Source organism: Echeneis naucrates, chromosome 3, assembly GCF_900963305.1.
Source record: "Echeneis naucrates chromosome 3, fEcheNa1.1, whole genome shotgun sequence".
Classification (NCBI taxonomy): Eukaryota; Metazoa; Chordata; class Actinopteri; order Carangiformes; family Echeneidae; genus Echeneis; species Echeneis naucrates.
Window position 1 is genome coordinate 22,719,964 of NC_042513.1, and position 21,378 is coordinate 22,741,341.

Below are 21,378 nucleotides of genomic sequence, written 5' to 3' on the forward strand. Positions count from 1 at the left end.
TATGCTGTATGTGGATGATTGACCCTAAAACAGAATTAAGACAACACACAGTCTTATGCATCAAATTTTGGTCTCATACTTGGGCTGAGCTGACTGTGGTCAGTGACATCATGGCACAAAAGCGCTTCCTCATTCAAAATGACTCACTGACTTCTCAGCCACTCAGTTTTATCAGCTGAGTTTGACTGTAGCATAGCTGGCTTAACACCAACCCCTTCCTCCAGGACCTTCAGGAACTTTATGTAAACCGTTGGTCAGCGATTACTTTTTGATTGAAGTCTTGTAAGAGAGAGGAAAGCAACGGTGTTCAGTTCGAGGAAGTTACCAAGATGGCCCCTTTGATCCCTTTGATGTTTAAAGATGCTTTCTGGGTAAGTCTATTTTTGGGGTCTCGTGCTTTGCTGAAGCTGTTCATGCGAAAAATGAAACTGGTCACTGGTCTCCTTCACAGCAGTGCAACAATTTTTCTTACCCGTTTTAAAATGAATGAATTTAGACACGTTCAGTAATTTATCATTTAATGTGTATGACTCTAAGCACTTTGGCTGTTGTGACTTGTGACCGTTTGCTGGTTGTGGCTTCACTTATGAATCAACATTTGCATGCATGTCATGCCAAATTATCTAAATTAGAAATTATGAACATATACAGCGTAAAAGACTAAATTAAAACACAGACACCGGTGTAGAAATAAGGATTTATACATTTTGGCAATGTCGCTTCTCCCACAAAGAATGGCAGACTTGTAAAACCCAAACTGCTTCTACTCTTTTTCAAGCCACCCCTGCACTAAGTTCAAGCAACTTTGTCAAATTGCCACTTTGCATATTGCATATGAGTAGCAGTTTGACGAAGTGCTAAGTATGTTGTCTTGCCATACACAACAAGTTTTGTTATTCTTAGTTCTGCATTTTTGCTACATAGTGATTCCAGGATTACCACAAGCACATTTTGCAATTCTTATTGAGCAACGCTGTTCTTTGCAGAATTTCTTGTAAGTTTTTTTTTTTTTATGTCTTCTCAACACAGGGGTCTGATTTTACTTGTCACAACGGATACGATACTGTGATCAACAGGCTACGTGATGGAAGGCAGATGTGCAAAGATGTGGAGGAGCTTTTCAAGTTGAGGTAGCGTCAGTTGGAACCAGCAATAACCATCAAACAGGCAGACTTTTTCATAACCATGCATACTAATGTGTTTTGCGTCTGGTTAACACCATAACAGAACAAGATGAATTTAAAGTAAATGTTGCATTCTCCAGAAGAAATATGTTTAAAAATGTTTGTTTTTTTTGTTTGTTTTTTTGCGTTATCATGTTTAAACTCCAACATTATGGGTTTGGATGACAAGAAAAAGAGATGGCAAGAAGTTTTAATATTAGCTAGTATCCAAAAGTCTGTCTGTAACGTACAAACTTTGCATTGTTTGTCTTGTGTTATGGAGTCTGTATACAGAATATATGAGATGATGTAGCAGATGTAACCAAATCAGACACAAGGTGGGTCACGTTAATGGAGAGGGTTTTATTACCTGTGTTAAAGGGATAATTTGTGCATTATGTCTCCAGTTTGCTCAGACAGGAACATTTACCTGTTTTTGACGTGTCGGTCTGTTCATGCTGCACAGGGCACTAGCAGAGGAGAAGTATGGGAAGGAGCTGGTGATTATTGCACGCAAGGCTGGAGGACACACAGAGATCAGGTAAATACAACATTTGAACCTGCCACGAGGTCGGTGTTACATGCTGGATACACATGTGGAGGGTAAATAATGTGCAATAAGTGCAATAATAGCGTATTCATTCTGCCCAAAAACAATCTGATGAGTACTGGATGATTTTTACTGCTGAAACTGTCCTAAAACATAAAATATACAGTATCAGTCAGGCGCATATGAGTCATATTCTTTTTCAGGGAAACACACATTTTTGAGAGGGACTGAAAGAGAAAGAAAGACAGTGTGTATGTGTATGTCTATCACCTAATGTCTCGCAATATAATGGGTCATTTTTGGCAGTTTCCTGTTTCCATGTGGTTAGTCGCCAGCTACTAGTGAACTGACTACACTGTTGAAGTGGCTAAAACAGAACGGAATGCATAAACTCTCTGTTGGTGTATTTGAATCTCTGTCTTAACTAGTGAAACACAACCCTAATTTAGTTTCTGTCAGCAGAGTAAGACGGACACGCCTTCTCGCTCCGATTTATCTGCTCCAGCTCAATCACTATTTTCTCAGAGAAAGAGGAAGAAACAAGTCAGCCAATTATAGCATGCCCATTCTGAGCAGTAAAAACGCAATATATTGTTTTTACGTCTTAAAAATATAATCAGTCTCCTTGATACATGCTCACTCATAACTGATCTTCCATGTGGCTTGTTATTTCCAGCACCTTGAGAGCATCTTTCGACCAATTAAAATCACGTGAGTTCATCCAGTCATTTTCTCCCTGGACAACGCTCCAAGCACTTAATATTTTCGATTGCTGTTGAACAACTCATTTGCTGCTTTTTTTTTTTTTTTGGCTGCAGAAATCGAGACTATTGGGAACTTTCACATCCAACTCTCTGATATATTGAAAGAGGAGGTGAAAAAAATTGAGACATTCAGGGAACATCAGAAAGAGCAGAGGAAGAAGGTATTGGACAACTTTTTGGTTGACAAGTGACTTATTTTACACAAATAGGCAGAAATTAAGTTGGATTTTGGCGATAAACTTAGCGTTAAGTCAGATTAATGTTTGGAACTAATAAAACCAACGTGATTATTTGAGGATATGTCTTTTAGTTTTCACTCTTTCATTTTATTCTACTAGTTTGAGAGCATCATGGAGAAGGTTCACAAGAAAAAGGTTTCTTTGTTCAAGAAAACCATGGAGGTAGGGGAACGGCCAGAAACAAAACATTTTCTCTTGGTGAAGAAACAATCTGATATGTAATGCATGGCCACCGCTGGTATGAGCAGCTTTCTGTTTCTTCCTCAGTCGAAGAAGAACTATGAGTTGAGATGCAAAGAGGCTGACGAGGCAGAGGAGGTGGCTGAAAAGACCATCATGACATCAAAAAACCCAGAGAAGGTACAATCACCCTCCGTGATAGGTGTAAAGTCGATTAAAGCAATCCAAGTTGAAACTTTCAGGGTTCGTCTTTGCATCACACCCCACCAACATAAATAACCATCACTTCAGGGACTTTCTGTGCACCATCAGTGGTGTCATGCAAAAGTGCAATTACACCTTTTGAAGTACATTCAACATCCCCGAACAACATTCTTTAAATGACCCTGAATGTATTCAAGCAAGAAAAATTATCAGTACGTTTAATATGCTTAAGTTTATTACTGTTTTTCTTTTTTTCTCTGGCAATTTCACGTTGTTTCTTCCTGTGCAATGTTACGTCACGTACTGTGTAAAGGTACGTCACAGGGCCAAGCTTTGCAGGCAGGCAGCCAACGAAGCAGGTATGAAAATCAAATATCCTCTGATGTGTATTTTTAACCTCAACACATAACTTACTAGTCTTCATTGTTGTGTTTAAAAAAAAAATAAAAAATTATTATTCTCACAGAGAGACTGTACTTCAATAACGTTGGTCAGCTGGAAAGCATTCGCCAGGACTGGGAAGAGACACACAAAAGCGCATGTGAGGTTTGTGGATTATATTTATAGAATCTTCAGTGTTGTCAATTGAAGCCAAAACTTAAAACCTCACACCACATCCCCTTCTTCTGACTCCTCTACTAACATCTTCTCATTGATGGCCAGAGAGGAAATGCAACTTCTCTTGCAGTGAGCATACTAGAAAACAAATAAACCCATTTTCACACAGTACAATACGGCACAGTCCGACAACTGGGGGTGTGATGTGGATAATGGAAATGAAAAAAACTAATAATTAGGGTGCTGTGCAGTAGTGACCAGTGGTGTGTGTATTTTTTTGTAGGTGTTCCAGCAAATGGAGGGAGATCGTATCAATATCCTGAGGTGTGTTCTCTGGGACCACTGCAACCATTTCTCCAAGCAGTGTGTCCAAGATGATGAGGTGAGCTCACTCATTGCGTCCTCGTAACATTTCTGCATGAACCCCCCAAAGGTTCACCTGTGATAGCATTGAAAAAATACCATAATAATTTGGTCACCGTAATGACTGCCATGATACTGAACTACAGACATATGTGTCTGTGAAATGTGAACTGTGGTTATATTTGTATATAAACTGTATATATGCACAGAGACAATGGTATGAAACGCCTTTCACACATTTTCTTCCTCACATCAGGGGTTTAAAAGAAGGAAAACTGAGCTTAGTTATTAAAGAACAGTTTTGTTTTTAACCTTTCTTTCTGATTGTTGGATCGTCTCGTGTGTAAAATTCAGTTTTTCGAGGAGGTGAGGAAGCAGCTGGAGAAGTGTGACATCAACACAGACAACAACTGCTTCATAGAGAGCAAACGCACTGGATCAAAGCCTCCAGGTGAGCCGTCACGGTCAGCCATGAATCCGACATACTGAACAGGTCTTAGAGGCCACTAAAGACACACACACAAAGCTCTTTCCATTTCGGAGAATATCCAAATGACTACAAACTTCTCCATGAAAAGAGAAGTGAGAAAAAGAAATTGGCAAATAATAGGATTTTGCCTGGTACTCAGCTGAGAACCTTTCTCTTTCAGCAAAACTGACCTCACTTCTCAAATAAACAAGTTGTCTCTTCCTCTCACAGAGCCTGTAGTGTTTGAGAGTTTCTACCCGACAGATACGGCCAGAGAAAGCAACAGCCATAACCTTACTACAAAAGGAGAATACAGGATGAGCAGGTGCGAGACAAATAATGTTAGAGATCAGATTATTAATGCACAGGGATGCTAAGAAAATCCTTTCTCCTCCTGATTCACCTTTTATGTTGAACATGCATGCACAATAAGAAACACACATTAATATAAGTATGCCACTTTGACGTCCTTCCAGGCGGCCTGTGTCTTTTCTGGGAAGCTCTGTGAGCATCAGCGTCAACAACCCTCAGAACACACAACCAGCAGTGACGTCTGTCGTCCCGTGTAAGAACTCACTCATTCACGACCATCCAACTACTTGTTCTACAAATTCATCCATTTAACCTTAATGACACTTCCAGCACTGATACTCTGTTGTGGTCACATTTTCGCATTAAACTTTCAGCAGACTTAATAGACCACCCAAGATCTTAATGGGTTTGAATGCAATTCAAAGAAGTCCTATATATCAAGAATACAAACTCAAGGATTTTAACCTCCGATTGTGTATGTGTATTGTATTGTATGTTGCTCGAGAAGGAATGATGAACATTTAGCATTTATACTTTTCCACTATTTTAGGTGGAGGATATGCACCACCGCGCACGCATACACCTGATGATGACATCTACATTGCACTTTACGCCTACACAGCACAGGTGATCATTTGCATCATTCGGCCATATATTAAATTTACAAAGACCAAACTGGGCAAGGTCCGGCAAAAGTGGTGTAACATTATGTGGACTGTGCAGTCAGTTAAAAAAGTATAACGAAGCCTGTTTGTGTTACCCATTTCACGTCACGTTTGCTCACATTGACCGGGCAGGTAGAGGATGAACTGTCGATAACCAGAGGGGACGTGGTCTCCGTGTTGTCAAGAGGAGAAGACGGTTGGTGGACGGTGCGAAGGGACAGCATGACCGGACTGGTGCCAGGAAACTATCTGGGCAAAATCTGAGCACACACACATATGCATAAGAAAAATACAGACAAACACGCAGGTGACTAAGTACACACCGACTTGTATTGTGCTTAATTATACAGAAAAAAAATGCCTTATGTGTCAATAATGCTAAACCAAATATATGAACATAAACACATGCTGCACCATGTCGACATAAACTCCCATCAACACTCTCTCCTGTCAGGTTTTCTGGAATAAACGCTGTTTACATTCTCAGCTGCTATCCAAACTATTTCCTGGTTTTTATGAACCACCAATCTAGCATCGTTCAGCAGGCAGTACAAGTGTGTAACTGGATTATTATTTATTTGTGCAGGTTGTTGTTCGTGGTTGTATTTAAGTTTTAACCCTGCTACCTCAGGTGTCGTACGGTCACCAATACTTAGACTGGTGTATGTACTCTGTCACAGGGTAGAATTATAATTGAATTGAAAGTTTTGAAAACATTCGTCTTCGTTGTCACTATTTTTTTTTTTTTTTTGCATTTGGTCTTAAATTGACAGTATCTGAATTTGAATTAAACCACAGCAAGCGGCTTTGCACGACATCAATGCTATCGCTTCATTCACGTGAATTTATCTACTGTTGGTAAGAGAGCAGAGCGATGCATTTAGTGTGATAAATAAAGCTCTAACCCTGCTACAGTAAATAATGTTGTGTCCAAAGGGTGGGCATTTTTAGAAGAGTACCAACCTCTTCAAGAGAACATGTGTTTGCAGTTTAAAAAAATAAATAAATAAATAAATAAAAATCATTCAGTATTTTGTTTTTTTTTTTTATAAACATGATCCAACAAAAACCAAATCCTTACCTCTTCATGTATCACTTCCCTCGTAACAGATTTACTTCCATATAAAGCCATGCAAATAAAACCCCCCCTGAAACGTTCAAGTTAAAATGTATGAGTTTATTTGTCCTCTGCCTGTTCTCCACTCAACAGACAATTTTGTCCTTTTTCAGCACTAGCTAAATAACTATGGGTAAACGTAATAGCTCAAAAATATTTAAACAGAGTCAAATTTCACAAAAAAATGTATAAAACGATGTCATGTTTCTTCATAGCAGGCTCATAACTAGCAAACTAAATATAAGGAATTCAACAGAAACTACAAAAAAGTCTTCATGTAACACTAATAATACTCCAACTAATAACACTGGAGACTAAAAGGTTGATTCACAATTTATATGTTGGTGATGGCTCACGAGTGAAGCCAGATTCAGAGAACCTCCACACCAAATAATTCACAATCTGGATATTTGAACATGAAGAACAGAACTCTTTGTACCAAACATGACTTTAAGAGGTTCGCACAAACAAAAATGTAAAGACAAGAGATAAAAACACTAAATCTGTTCTTTCTATGGTAAAAATGTTTTTGTTTCTTTTTCCATTTTCACCAAGGATGGTCAAACCAACCTGTTGGGGAAAGTGTTGTTTTTAGCATAGATCTTGCATTTTAACAACCATGAATTATCGTCAGAGCTCCAGCCTTAGTGCAAACTAACCAGCAAGGAAATACATTCCATGCACATAACTCCAAATGACTCCTCATCATCATCATCCTCATTAGGAATGATCCGAATTAGTTTGAAGCAACAATTAAAGACAGAAAAAAATCTGCATCGATATCAAAAACGTCAATTAGCCATTTACAACTTTGGCTCTTATAAGTACTTCTGTATTTGGAAAGAAAGGAAAAAACATATAAAGAAACAGTAACTTACAATGCATGTCAATAAATAACTGGTTTCGCCTTGAACCCCTCGCCCACCCAAACTACGTCATCAATGTTCGCTACTTTATCATGAATTGTGCAAGGTGTGCTTGAGCTTATATAACTACAGCTGAAATCTACTGTGGACATGTCTGGTGAAGCTCCTTCTGATTTTCTGAGTGCTCCGTTGACTGACTGCATCCTTCATGCATAGCTGTTGGTTGTGACCAGCAGCTCGTATGCTGGGTCGTGACTCCTCCTGCACAGCACCACACAGGCGCAGAGCATTCCCAGCATCTGCAGGCACACAGCACAGGAAGGGAAGAAACACTATTACTGAAGTCACTGTGGCCTTTAGCGAATGTGGCATATTGATATGGCAGAAAGAAAACAGGAGCGTCTTATAATCAGCTCTTTTCTGATTTTAATGGGAGTATTGGGAGAAGCTACCCGATATTTACTGTACTGTAAATCTGCACTTGACAGCAAAGATCCTAATCTGCAGGAGTCATTTCTATCCGTCATTATGCTGCGGTGGAAAATTCAGTTGCATAAACAAAGGCTTAAATTTAGAAGCAGAACCTTTTCACACTTTTCGAATGTGTTATTTTATAATGAGCATGCTTGAGCCTAATGTAAAGGGATTGGCTGTGTTGTCTTCGTCCCCAGTTTGGGAGCAAATGTTTTGTTGTCAGCAGCGGGCATGCTGAGCTGTTAACCACTCGAGAAATATTTTGACACAATTAGGTTAGAGCTGCTGTCAGCTTCGCTTTCTGCTGACAGAGATTACTACAGCTGTAATTATGTTCCCAATAAACACAATTTTAAATCAATTTTGGAACAGTTGAGTACCAAATTAGATTTGGGGGGGGGGGGGGGGGGGGGGGGCTGACTGTTGCCACTCTATGATTATGTGGTGCTAAAACCACATAATCAGCAGTCAGACAACTAGACAGATTTCTATACAGAGTTCATCTGTGTATTTTATTAATCCCCTTACCTGTATAGACGCAAAAGTTAATGCAGCCCATATGACATACATCATGATCTCCTTTAACTTCTTCACAACAAGCGCTTCACACCCCTAAAACAGAAAATAAACAGTTTCACGGCTTTAAAACATTCTAGATTAATGTCAGAGAATCTAGAAAACAAAACATTAGCATGTTGTTAGTACCTCTTGGTAGAGATCTGCTGGTCGAGTGAGAGTGCCAGTGCAATTGCTGATGCCGGGCTGACAGCAGCTGACGGGGACACTGTTGTTCTTGGACTCCTTGAACCAGTGAGTGTTCCTCCAGTCAGAGTAGTTGTGAATGCCACAGCAGTGAAGCTGGAAGGAGAGCATTGAAGGGCGGTGGGTGGGAAGCTAGAGATATTTGGGTTGATCACACAAATAAAACAGCGCATACACACAAAGGCATAAAAATGTTTCCCCCCCTACTTGTCTCTGCACATAGTCAATAGCACGGCTGGGAGCATCAGTGTTGGTGCCGTTGTACTCGTTGTAAACCTTCTGGATGGAATGATTCACCTCATCTTCTACCTGAAACAAAACAAATACAGCTGTGTTTACTCCCCCTGGTACTCTAATTTTCATGTCTTATATTGCAGGAGCTGTTTTTTTTTTTTTTTTACATTATCATCACTTACAGCATAAGCAGCAAATGTTTGCAGTCTAATTTTAGGTTTTGCGCAGGCGTTTACCTTTGCCCTGTATATGTATCCGAGCACCACCACCACACACTCGGTCACAAACACCAGCAGCAGGATTGCAGCAAACTGAAACGACAGCCAAGACAGTCAGAGGCAGTTAAATGAACATTTATCCCCAATATCATGTTGCTTGCCCTCCTCACGATGCATAGTCAATATAGTGCCCACTCACAGTTGCCAGACCGCAGGAGCTTTCACGTGTTGTTGCACAGCAGCCGATCAAGCCGATGATGAAGAGGAGGGTCCCGACAGCTATTATTATGACGGCGGGAATCAAAGTGTACACATCTTCAAAGAAGTGATCGTAGTCATCATATGTGATAAAGACGTAGGCTCCGATGTAACATAATATTCCAGCAGCAGCCTGCAACAGAAAAACAGAGAAACAGGAGTGAGACACAGACGGACAGACAGACAGACAGACATACAGAGCCCGTCTTCTCTTTTTATTCAGAATTTATTACATATCTATCTCTTTCCCTCTATAAATCCCACATTATGACTACATGCAATTGTTGAACTATGTCCTCTTATTTAATTATTTCTATATTTTTTGAAGTCCGGTGATTTGTTGCTTGTTTGCAGAGCAGCAATTCTGTTACGTGGAGTATTATAATGCACATTACAGTGCATGTTGAGGTGCAAAGTCCAATGTTGATGCATTCTGTGACGCTTTCCTTTTTCACCCTTCGGTCCAAAACTAGTTGCACTGCAAATCCGGGTTATCATTCGTGTGACTATGGTCATGCAGGTGAATTTGACTTGAGGACACACATCCAGGATTACACACACACACACACACACATATATATATATATATATATATATATATATTAAAAACACATTTAAATCAGATTGTTCCAGATTTGATAGACAAATGCAGTGTGAACTAGTCATCCACGCCTTGTCTCCATGTTATCTTTTATTTAGACTCCACCTATAAACCTATAGTTTCGGTGTATTTATCCTATATATAAATGTGTATATTAACCCTCCCGGTTGGGACAGTGAGGATGCGGTGGGGCTCGCTGTCCCACTGCGGCTCCACCCGGCCGCCGCATAACGTCACATCTCCGGCCGATGGGCGGCAGCTGCAGCCGGACACCCTCACCTCTTTGTCCGCCCCTCCGGTTTCTGTCCCTATAAACGCGAAGCAGCGAGTTTCGGTGACCGTCCCGGCTCCGGACAAAGCCGCCCTTCCTCCCCACACCGCCCAGATCTGGATCGGTCGGGCCTGCAGCCCGCAGCGCAGCTCTGGCGCAGTTAGCCTAGCATGCTAACCGCTGCTGCACACTGTTCGAACATCTGGCGTCTTTCTTACCCAAAATATGAGATTGAGGAAAACCAGGACGGTTTTGGACGACGTAATCCCGCACTGTCCCATCGTCTCTGGGGCATTAAAATAAAAACCGTGACTATGCACCAAAAAAAAAGAAAATTACATGTGTGTACCTGTGAGTGTATTTATAAATATATACCTACAGATGCACCTGCAGCTTTGCTGGTTATAATAATAAAATGGCTTCGGTGCTCCGCCCCCCTCCTGGTGCATTTCCGGCTGGGCTCCACCAATCAGATGGCCGCTGTAGAAACTCTTGGGGTCACGTGTTCGGATGACATCATCGTTCAAAACAAACAATGTGTTGAACGTAGAGCCTTTGAAACAACCAGGCAAATCGCAGCTTGTGCTTTTGATGTGGAAATTGTGTGTTAGTTCTTGTTGTGTCATCGCAAATAACGTCTGAATGTGTTATTTTTAGACACTGAAATAATTTCAATGCAGATAGTGTGATGTAGCATGTCAGAATTTGTCCAAAAGCAGCACCAAACGCACTTTAAGAGCAATGTTTGAATCTCCCTTTTCAGCAGATGGGTCTTTTTGGGAAAGGATGAGCTTCATCTGGCCGTTTGCTGCTGGGCATGAATTTTACAGATTACTAACAATTCAGGTGTCGTGACGATGCTGTGGGGTTTTTGTTTGTTTGTTTGTTTGTTTTTTTTTGTTTTTTTTTTTGTCTGTCAGATATGGCAGGCCTCCTCTGAACATAATGCAATGTAATAAAAACAAAACCAAAAATACTTATTAGCAGAATCAAATCCAGAAGAAAGGGTGTGAGGGGGTGTTTATGCCAGAGGGTGGCAGTGTACGATGGCTATATTTTTGCTATATTTTTCAGATGTCCTAGTCTCAAACCTGAATAAATAATAATGTAAACACAGCCACACACAGCCTCTTGACAAAAATGAATGAACCTGAGATGCTCGTTTGATTTAATGTCTCTCCTTGAAACCTTATGAGACATGTGCATCTCCTATGAGGCTAAGATAGATTGTTCCTTTGAAAATTAGTCCCTCTGGGGGACTCAATAAGAACTTGGACTGGTGCCCAAAGCGTTGGTTTTATTGAGTTAAAACTTGACATATTTATCTCCGTCGTCTTTTGGTGTTCAGACTCATACATTCACTGTGTGAATTACACTTCAAGCGACCTCATGGGTTTAATTTGAGACATTATTAAAACAGGACAACCTAAAACCAAAGAACAAGCACATACACGTTGAAACATGTATGTATAATATCACTATGAAAATGATGTTCATATTATATTTGTTTGTCACTGAAGAGCATTTACTTGATGTTTTATGTTCACGGTGGTTTTACATCCATGCCATTCTCGTGAACACAAATTTTGCCGCCCCCTTTGAAATCATAATGTAATGTATTGTAATGTAGAACTCCTCGGAGGTGGCAGGATCATGATGAGTCTGAGGAATCTATATTTTAGAATTTGTAGCTTCTTCACAGAAACATCCAGATGATTGGAGAACTGGTTACTATCAAGGTGCCAACTTTTTGTTTCATCGTAATTTGCTTTATTCTCCAAGATTTTGTCTGTTGGGAACAGATATGAATGTAAACTTCAGGTACATCGGGTTATCGTTATTCCAGTTGTATTTCTGAAAGATGAAAACAAAAAGCCCCATCAAATTTATTTTTGTACAGGTGAGTGCAGATTTCTAGTGACGCCAAGCCCCACACTGGAAACTAGAAATGGTCACAGCTCAATGTAGCGACAAAAACAATAAATTATCATAAATCATTCATGCATGAATGCAGATTTACAAGCGTTGCCCTGAGAGAATATCATCATTTATATGGTAAACAGTCTGATACCCTGCTGTCACGCACACACAAATTAAAATGCCCTCACATATCATGTGAAATTCATTTACAACCAAGACTTTAATTGCTGAATAACCAAAGTGTCAATAAATAAACCCTATAGAAACAGATTGCAGACAGTAAATCATGCTTCTTATCATTAACACATGAAGGAGTTCGGGGTTAAACAGCATGATTTGCATGATGACTGATCTTAGTCTTTCCGATACAAAATAAATAAATATATTATCATTGAAGGTCACAATAACCTCTTCAAGATGAGGGAATCAGTAATTACTGATAGTTGTATCTGCTTTTAACCAGCCCTAGCTTGTGGTGTCCTATTTGATGAATAAAAAATTCAGTATATTCCCAAACTTGGGTAATTTTAAATAAAACTAAATGTATTTTTCTGATAGTTACCGAGGAGCAATCTATTCCAGAATTATCTCAAAAGATCCCATTTTGGCGCTCACATCCATTCACAGCTTTGTGTCACATTTGGGTTGATTCATTTGGGATTCTTAGATCAATCTGACCATGTGAAGGAGCCAAGCATTTACATCAGCAACAGTGCAAAGACAATGCAATGCATAGATGATGCTAACTGAAATCACTCATTGCCCCCAGAAGAGAGAGTGTGATGTGAATAATGGGAAACTCTCACACTCAAATTGAGTGGAGACATCACCCTCCTGAGCAGTTAGCACCTGCGGCATGTTTGGATCTGTCATGAGAGGGCAGTTTCACACAACGCACACACAAAGACAGCTGATTATTAAGACGCTGAACTGCACTATTTAAATGTTTCAGATCGGTGGTTGAATCAGTCCTGAATCTTAGTTAAGACATTTTGTTTATTCAGATTACGTTGTCTAACTGCACAGACCAAGGCAAACCAGCAATTTGGATTTTTTATTAAACAGAACCAAGACAATCCCAAAATGTGTCCCCTCAGAGTGCCTGTTTTAGGGACTTCTTGTCTTCGATTGAGCAAGCTTATTTGTCAAATTGCATCCAATTTTCTAGCCTACTAACCTACTTGTATACAATGATCAGCACCTGAAAGTGTAGTGTTACGTAGGCTGCCATTTGCCAAAATAACCATAGGTTAGAATTTGTGATTACAGAGGGGGAAAAATGTTTTCTATCCTTTGACATGTTGAAATATTTCCCAGCTTTGGACCTTTTGTTAGTCATCAGATCTTCAGTGGATGATCCTTGAATGAATGGATTTTAGTGCAATAGAAAGCATCAACTTGATTGTGATTGTAGTGTCACGCTCTTTTTTAACAGCTGTGAATAACTGTTTCTTCTGGGTTTTTTTTATTTATTTATTCATATATTTTTTTATTTATGTCACCTTTTGGACAGAATTTATATATAAAGTCAATCTACATGATGCTACTATCATCTCTCATTAAAAGTGAATCATAGTCTGAGTACTTTCTCAGCTCCCGTACTCTGTTTTGCACAATCCACATATTAAAATGACATGAAGTTGAGGTTACTGTGGGGGAGACATTGAAAATGCTGTAGCCTATCTGTTTAAAATACCATATTAGCCCAAGGCAATGTAGCTGGGTCCATCTCACCTCACGACTATTGATCGAGAGAACAAATCATACCTTTGTGCAAAGGACAAGACAAGTATCCTTCAAAAGATTACTTTGACTTCATGTCAAATATTCAGGAAGCCAGACAATGTGATTTATATAAGCTGCCCACGTTTGTATTTATGTAAGTGTTATTTTGGACATGCTTTTAGCAGGGAAGCAAAGAGATTGTGCTGAGGAGTCAGCTGATTGCTGACTGATTAAGTTGGGGCTATAAATAAGGGTTAAAAGTGTCATGAAGCATCTCTGGAGAAAAAAAATAAAGAGGTTGACAAAATAAAGTTGGGTCTTGTATTCACACAATATATTTTGGGGAAAAACGAAATAAAAAAAAAAGAGACTTGCTTTGATGGCCATTTTTTTCAGGCTTTTCTGTGTCCTCCGTTGATATTAACTCAGATATTGTGAAACAATCATAAGTAATCCTTGTATTACTTCTGTGAGCTGCTCTTGACTCAGACAGCACCTGAATGAACCAAAACGTTTCCAAATAATCTAAATTCCACAGACCAAAGTCACAGCATTGCAAATAACAGCTTGATTTTATTTGATAGAAATATTTTTAAATGACAAGATAATGTGAAATATCATCATCATCATCGAAATGAACACAACGAAAAAAAAAACAAAACCCCAAAACATTTATTTGTATTGCGAATGGCACGGGAGCTGGAGACAGTTACAGAGAATTACAATCATGATGAGCAGTAGACTGTAGGTCTGTGTCTAATCTGTTTATTTGAACCCATCTGGATCGAAGAGTTTCATCACTTTCTGCTTTGGATGTAGCTTTCTAAGATTTTCATCAGCAGGTCCACATCCTGAAACACAGAGGTCCCTATGGTCAGAATCAGCACAAGCACGATGAAAGAAAAAAAAAAAAAAACTACAGAAAATGAAATAACTGGACATCAGTGGTTTCGGCTGCTCACCTGTTTTTTTGAGAGGCTCTCTTGTGGATCCGCCTGCGCCTGCAACGCCACCCGCAGAAACTCTTGGAAAAGCTCCTGCAGGACTCTCTGCTCCCCGGGCAGGGTGACCTCCAGCGGGTCTGCACCCTGCCCCTCCGCCGAGGGCAGCAGGGGGGGCTCCATCACACTCTTCTTTCCCATGAAGTGTCCTGCCAAGGCAGACAGAAAACGCATATTAGATGAAATCTGGACGATGGGAATCCCCATTAAGAGCCACAACTGAAACCAGCACATAAACATCACCCAAAGTGAAGAAATGTAACAACAACGGCCAAAAAAGTGAAATAAAATAAAAATGTATACAATTAAATGCGTTCCTCTTGCTCAGATTAGAAGAGGGTTTCTTACCTGTGGCCCAAAGGTTGCCTCTTGGATTCACTTTAATTTTTGCTACTTTATTCCGAAGCTCAGTTAAGTCGAAACTGACTGCAGTGGTAAAAGACACGAAAGAAAATAAAACGAGACAAGTAAAAAAGCTACAGTGGCAAAGATTATTCAGTGTGAACCCTCTCATCTCAACTCTGAGCGGCGACGTCCTTCGGGCAAAAACAAGTTCCCAAGTGTCTCCTGAATCTGGACCGCTCAGATTCATCCTGCTTTTAAAGGCTTTCCTGTCCGGGGTGGGCGCTTTTCCCGCTGCGTGTGATTTTGCCCAGCCTGCTGCATATATTCATGAAATGAAGCCGTCTGGTTCATTGTCATGGATTCACGAGTCTGCGGTCGTGCGCCTTTTACGCACAGAACACGGCCAGTTTAGAAAAAAAAAAAAAAAAAAAAAGATCTTCTCAGCACACACCGAAATAGATTTACATCTACTTTAACAGAAATGTTTGAATCACTGGTGGAGGATTGACTGATTTTGATATATATATATATATATATATACACTACCAGTCAAAGGTTTGGACACACTTTCTCATTCAAATGAATAGGAAGGTGTGTCCAAGCTTTGGACTGTTTTTTTATGTCTTCTGACAGTTTTGTTGATCATTATTAGAACTGGCACAGCAGCTAACAGGGGTGAGATGACCATAACAGCAGTACATTATATATATATATATATATATATATATATATATATGTGTGGACATATTAAACTGTCTGAAACAAACTACATATAGAAAACATAGCGCACAGGTGACTGTTGCTCTCATTAGATCAACTCATAAAAGTCACCCCCCCACACCACCTCCCACCTCGCTGACATTTGGCCAGTCTCTGCATGCTGCTGTGATCACCATCAGTCCTCTGAGGACAAGAACCTGCTGATTGTCACTGCTGACTCAGAGCTGATGGGACGGATGGTCTGTGTGTCACTTCAGGGTGCTAAAGCTGCAAGTTTACACAAGCTGCAGATTGTGTATTGCTCTTTTCGTAACCTTTAGCATTCACACACATACTTGTGATTTAAGGCATCCTGCACGACTGAGACAGCCTGACCCTCACAGAGTTATCACTAAGTCCACAGAATGGATGATCTATCAAAGCCGGAGTTTTGTGAAAGAGATGGGGCAGGTATCTGCATCTTGGTCTCACACCGACTGATTCACAGATGTAACTGTGAGAGTAATAAAAATCATTTGAGACTAGTTAAGTTTGAACATGCAGCATTATGGTGTATTTGTGAGGTACAGCTGAATGAGAGAGTGGTAAAAAATTCCTACTTAACTGGCAACGCAGACAAGGTCTTTGAGATCTAATAAAAACTATAACCAGTGCAATCAATCTCAAGCTGAGCTCAAGAACCTCAATAACGTCAAGTGGATGTATATCAAATTTATATGTCAATCCCTTATTACTGCGTGAGTACATGCTGCTGCTGGTTAGTTAGCTTCACTTTGATTGCAAGACCACTAAAGTGTGCTCCACACTATGTAGGCAAAGAGAGCAGCCCAAGGTTAATGCTCATGTCTGCACTCATGAAAACCTCAAGAAGACCCAGAGGCTGCATCCCTCTGCAGTGACCTTTATATAAGAAAGTTATTTAAAAAAAAAAAAACAATTAGACATGGGAAAATGTAAGTGCAAGAAATTATTTCTGGGACAGTTTTGCAAATGAATACTTATCTGATGGTAGCCAAAACAGGTTTTATCAAGTTTTCAAAACAGACGGAATGAAATCTAAAGACAAAAACAATACAGGGCCGTTTTAAAGGTTCATTTTATGTAACAGTCTCTTTAGGTGGAAGAGAAATACACTCACTTTTCAGCAAAAACGTATTTGAAAAGATTTCCAGAAGACACATTTGCTCGTCAATAACAAATACTGCACAGAAGACAACCGTTTTATGAGCGATTTTGATTTTGTGTATGACTGAACGTGTAGAAATAATTTGATTATTGAATCTGTGATGAAAAAAATCTGAGGAAAAGAGCTGAAATAATCTGTAGTGGATGGTAACCAGATTTCATATTTAATATCATTCAGACTCAATTCTCATAAAATACTGAGCATTTTTTTTTTCCAAACACAATGGTTCAACAGGAGGGAAACAAGATTTAATTTATCTTCAAGAATGCTGTATCACATTCTGTGGATAAAGATCAACTTCACTCGAAATCTAGCTTTTTTCCCCCTCACAAAAATATTTTTTAAAGCTTGGATATTTCAAATGTAAACACCCTATCCACATTTCTACAAAAAGTTCAAACAAATGGTACAAAAAAGCCACTTGGATTTAACAAAGTCTAACTTAAATCTATTTTGAAAGGTATGACAGAGGTTTCCTGCGCGTAATTTATCCTTGTCGTGCTCTGAAGTCTGGGAAACTCACTCCCGATGGACCAACACAAAGAGACCCAGCAAGAAGAGGACAGCATACTGCAAAAAAAGAAGACCCAAATTACCCTCAAAACTTTAGCACAGAAGAGCCAAAAAAATCAAATCAACTGGGACGGGGCAACAAACTTACTTTGAACTTCGGGTAATCGTTCATGAGAATGGTGACAATTCCAATGTATGGCACAAACCTGGAGAGGAAATGAATAATCACAATGAAGAAATTTGATTTAAACCTAACATATCAGTTGATGAGGCTGCTCCACATTCACCTGGGCCCATGTTTTTTATATCTGTTTACTATGGATCTCTACTTTTACTACCAACACTAACTGGGAATATCAGGTGGAATCCAGACTGACTCATCAAATCCTGTTTCTTGTCTCTTACCATCCACAGCCTACTTGGTGCTGAAAGACTTGAGGAAGGACCCTTTTCTTGAAAAAGTCTTACTGTACTCAATCAATACTTCCTTAGGGCTTGTGATTGCCTTCATTTGCAAGGAGACGGGGCCCGCCTGGCTTTAACTGGCATCATGATTTGATGAAGCGTTCGTGGGCTGGTGCAATTTTGACCTTGAAGGCTTCCACAACCTGTCTGGCTAGCCAGCTATTACACAGTCTCCTTCATCTTCTCTGTTGCCACTTGAAGAGCTTTTGGCCTTCTTCTGTCTGCTGTGTCATTAAAATGGCCCTCTCTTGAGCAGCGGGCTTTAGATCAGCCGCCACTTAAAAATGTATAATATTTCAGGGGTTGAATTTCCCCTTTATCAACCTTATTTTCTTGCTCATAATAACCAAACTATCTATTGCTGGTTGTTATTTGACATCATGAAGCAGAAGTATTCTTTACTTGTTTATTTGTCATAAAGTGCTGGACATATTTAAACTTGCCTTTTTTTTAGTCAGTCAGTTTTTCAGAAGAGGAACTACAGCTTATTGTGTCCAACTCCTCCCATAACACATTGTATTATAAATAGAGAAGGTCTGAATTTAATACACCATCTCTGCTAGATTTTGCAAACTTCCTCTGACATTCTCCTCCAGTTTTGAGTCAGACAGACAGCTTACTGATTATTGTTGTAATCACTCTACCATGTACTTCTTAAATCGGGATGCTTACCCCCTTGCTCGCCCCACCACATCTTTTTTCTCCAGCCAGTGTTGGCCCTGCTTGTACAGTCCTCTGTCATCCACAGCATTGTTGTCTCCTTTGGTCAAAAACTTAATGTCTCCATTCTCCCTGTGGAAGAGTATAAGCACAACATCAAACCAAATTTAAACCTTGTTCTCTTTTTCACTGTCATGTCTGCAGATTTGACAGATGTGAAATATCAATATCAACTAACCATGTCTAATAAAGTCTCTGTAGATTGCTGTACGCATAGATATGCTACTCATTTATTCTACAAGTATTACTTATACATTGGCGACAAAACTTAGAAAATGTGGGGTCGTACTTTTCATGGATCTTTAGTACTCTGTGTACAATTGGGATCTCTCTGCCTTCTATCCTGAAGACGACAATCTCTCCAACTCTGATGGGATCTTCTACTCGATTGGTCAGAAACAACAGGTCTCCTCTGTGGAAAGCTGGCTCCATACTCCCACTGAAATTAAATAAAGCAACGATTGTTAGTATTAATAAAATAATTTAAATATGTAATACTTCCACCTTTAACCATCAGTGTTGCACACCAGCTCAAACAAACATTACTCCCAACTGGTTGAAGAAAGGCATGTCTTCTGTTTTAACTCATTAACTGACTCTGTGAATTTGCTTGGTGGCATTATCAGCTACTTTGAAATGACCGATTAAAACTGAATAAACACAACTAATCAAGTCCATGATAAAATTTCTTCTAAGCACAGGTTAAACAGAAATTACATTGCTTATATAAATTTTAAGTCAGATCAACAACTTACACTTAAATATCACCTGGCAACTTAAACAGGTACATGGAATTTACAAGCCATAAAATTGTGTAAATGGTCTCATCTTCCTCGCTCAGTTCCTCAACCAGTTTGATCCAATATGCTAGTCCTATTTTTTCCAAATATACTGTAACAAGAGCAATTCATAAGATAATTCACCATCACACATCTTTCCTACACTTAACTTTTCTAAGTAAAGCATGTTCATATGTAGATGGATGCTTTCACACCAGAACTGTCAAAACAAACCCATAACTTCCCTTTTATTTGACATTAGGTTATTTATATATACCCACAGACACATATTTCCAAACCTGTAGTTAAGTTTTAACTAGCTATATTAAGATTTTAGTTAATTCTGACAACCTTGATTGTCCCTAGTAGAGGCTAAAAATGCCACATCACAGTTCAATCCAACCATTATCTACACCGCTTATCGTGCGGCTGGAGTCAATCCCAGATGGCACCCTGGACAGGACTGCATTCTCTCACACAGCTGCCATTTAGAGCATATGGAAACAAACGGACAATTTTAAGTTCACCAATCAACCTAAACAGGCATGCATTAGGACTGTGGGAGGAAGCTGGTGTGCCCTGCAGGAAACCATACGAGCACAGGAAGAGCATGCAGACCCCAGGCAGAAAATGACCCAAATGTGGGGATCGAACCCAGTACATTACCTGAGAACAACCACAATAGGACTCTCACTGCCAGTGACAACCATCAGGCCCTTCCAGATCATCAAGGCAGAGGAAACTATCATACCAAAGTTCAGCACCTGGTAATACAGCTGCAAGCAAAACACACACAGTTACATTTCATCCATCAACAAGCCATTTATTTAGACACAGAGCGAGATATACAACTCTCAACAAAACATTTCATGTACACAGTCACCGACGACCAACTCTGTAACTCTGGATTTACTTGAGGGGACCAAAAATAGTTGATGTGGCGTTAACCCAGCTAGCTACGCTGAGGTGACCGCGTTTAAAGCTGGTTTTCAGGCGGTCTTAATAATCCGCCATGAGGAAGAGCCTCTGGAAGACACGTGTGCATAAAACAGTCGACTTTTTTACGAGGCTAACAGGTGACAGATCGAGGCTACAGCCTGGAGGGGGGGAAAAAGGCGCTCGGTGGCTAGCTGAGGTTAGCACTGAGCTGCCTGCTCAGTACAAAGAGCCAGTCAGCACTCCGGAGCTCCGGTACGTACCTGCCGCTTATTCATGCGCCGCACATCGTCGAGAAAGTCTAAAGACATCATGGCTGAAGATACTACAGAGTAGAAAAGGCGCTCCCCCCAAAAAAAAAAAAAAATATATCACATTAAAGCGTATGGATGCACTGCCGCCCAGCACCGAACGACCCGCATCCGACACTTCCGGGTGCGCTCGACCGGAAGTCCCGCCCACCGGCGCGTGCACAAAGTTGAGGTGTCAGTCGGCGATACGAGGGAGGAAGCGAGGGCTTTTACAGAGCAGCTCCTCGTGACTGAAATCAGAAATCAGGAATCAGGAATCAGGAATCAGAAATCAGGAATCAGACAGAACTGATGTGATGAATATTTAAGATGGATCCGATCAGCTGTTATTCAGCAGAGAGTTTCATAGAAAACACATCAAGTCATCTTTGACTTTAAACAGAAGACGAAGTTTTAATTCATCAATAGTTATAATGATAGATGGATAGATAGATAGATAGATTGATTGATTGATTGATTGATTGATTGATTGAGAACCAAGATGGTTAG

The 21,378-nt window shown here is 39.9% G+C and overlaps 4 protein-coding genes across 8 annotated transcripts; 1 reads left to right on the forward strand and 3 right to left on the reverse strand.

Annotated features, from left to right (window-relative positions):
• The first annotated feature begins 201 nt into the window (after window positions 1–201).
• On the forward strand, window positions 202–6,476 carry pstpip1b (proline-serine-threonine phosphatase interacting protein 1b). Its single transcript, XM_029497796.1, has 15 exons — window positions 202–371; window positions 1,030–1,130; window positions 1,630–1,704; window positions 2,390–2,424; window positions 2,532–2,638; window positions 2,816–2,878; window positions 2,984–3,076; window positions 3,414–3,459; window positions 3,567–3,646; window positions 3,942–4,040; window positions 4,376–4,472; window positions 4,722–4,815; window positions 4,967–5,055; window positions 5,353–5,429; window positions 5,600–6,476. The coding sequence occupies exons 1-15, from the start codon at window positions 330–332 to the stop codon at window positions 5,729–5,731; spliced, it is 1,230 nt and encodes a 409-aa protein (XP_029353656.1). The 5' UTR covers window positions 202–329; the 3' UTR covers window positions 5,732–6,476.
• Window positions 6,477–6,623: 147 nt separating this feature from the next.
• LOC115040775 (tetraspanin-3-like) lies at window positions 6,624–10,664 on the reverse strand. Of its 3 annotated transcripts, XM_029497798.1 has the most exons (8): window positions 10,644–10,664; window positions 10,487–10,554; window positions 9,338–9,529; window positions 9,157–9,231; window positions 8,894–8,995; window positions 8,630–8,782; window positions 8,453–8,536; window positions 6,624–7,749 (listed from the first exon to the last, which is right to left on the reverse strand). In XM_029497798.1, the coding sequence occupies exons 2-8, from the start codon at window positions 10,547–10,549 to the stop codon at window positions 7,657–7,659; spliced, it is 762 nt and encodes a 253-aa protein (XP_029353658.1). In that variant the 5' UTR covers window positions 10,550–10,554; window positions 10,644–10,664; the 3' UTR covers window positions 6,624–7,656. The 3 variants fall into 3 exon arrangements, with proteins under 3 accessions (XP_029353658.1, XP_029353659.1, XP_029353660.1); XM_029497799.1 differs by lacking the exons at window positions 9,157–9,231; window positions 10,644–10,664 and having other exon boundaries at window positions 10,487–10,636; XM_029497800.1 differs by lacking the exons at window positions 9,338–9,529; window positions 10,644–10,664 and having other exon boundaries at window positions 10,487–10,629.
• A 3,993-nt stretch (window positions 10,665–14,657) lies between these two features.
• nmbb (neuromedin Bb) lies at window positions 14,658–15,428 on the reverse strand. The gene is made up of 3 exons (XM_029498916.1): window positions 15,263–15,428; window positions 14,876–15,063; window positions 14,658–14,764 (listed from the first exon to the last, which is right to left on the reverse strand). Exons 1-3 carry the CDS (start codon window positions 15,426–15,428, stop codon window positions 14,711–14,713), a joined length of 408 nt encoding a protein of 135 aa, XP_029354776.1. The 3' UTR covers window positions 14,658–14,710.
• A 1,629-nt stretch (window positions 15,429–17,057) lies between these two features.
• sec11a (SEC11 homolog A, signal peptidase complex subunit) lies at window positions 17,058–21,013 on the reverse strand. 3 transcript variants are annotated; one of them, XM_029497805.1, is made up of 6 exons: window positions 20,842–21,013; window positions 20,309–20,418; window positions 19,153–19,302; window positions 18,816–18,935; window positions 17,827–17,884; window positions 17,058–17,735 (listed from the first exon to the last, which is right to left on the reverse strand). In XM_029497805.1, exons 1-6 carry the CDS (start codon window positions 20,890–20,892, stop codon window positions 17,685–17,687), a joined length of 540 nt encoding a protein of 179 aa, XP_029353665.1. In that variant the 5' UTR covers window positions 20,893–21,013; the 3' UTR covers window positions 17,058–17,684. The 3 variants fall into 3 exon arrangements, with proteins under 3 accessions (XP_029353665.1, XP_029353667.1, XP_029353666.1); XM_029497807.1 differs by lacking the exon at window positions 19,153–19,302; XM_029497806.1 differs by lacking the exon at window positions 18,816–18,935.
• Window positions 21,014–21,378: the final 365 nt, after the last annotated feature.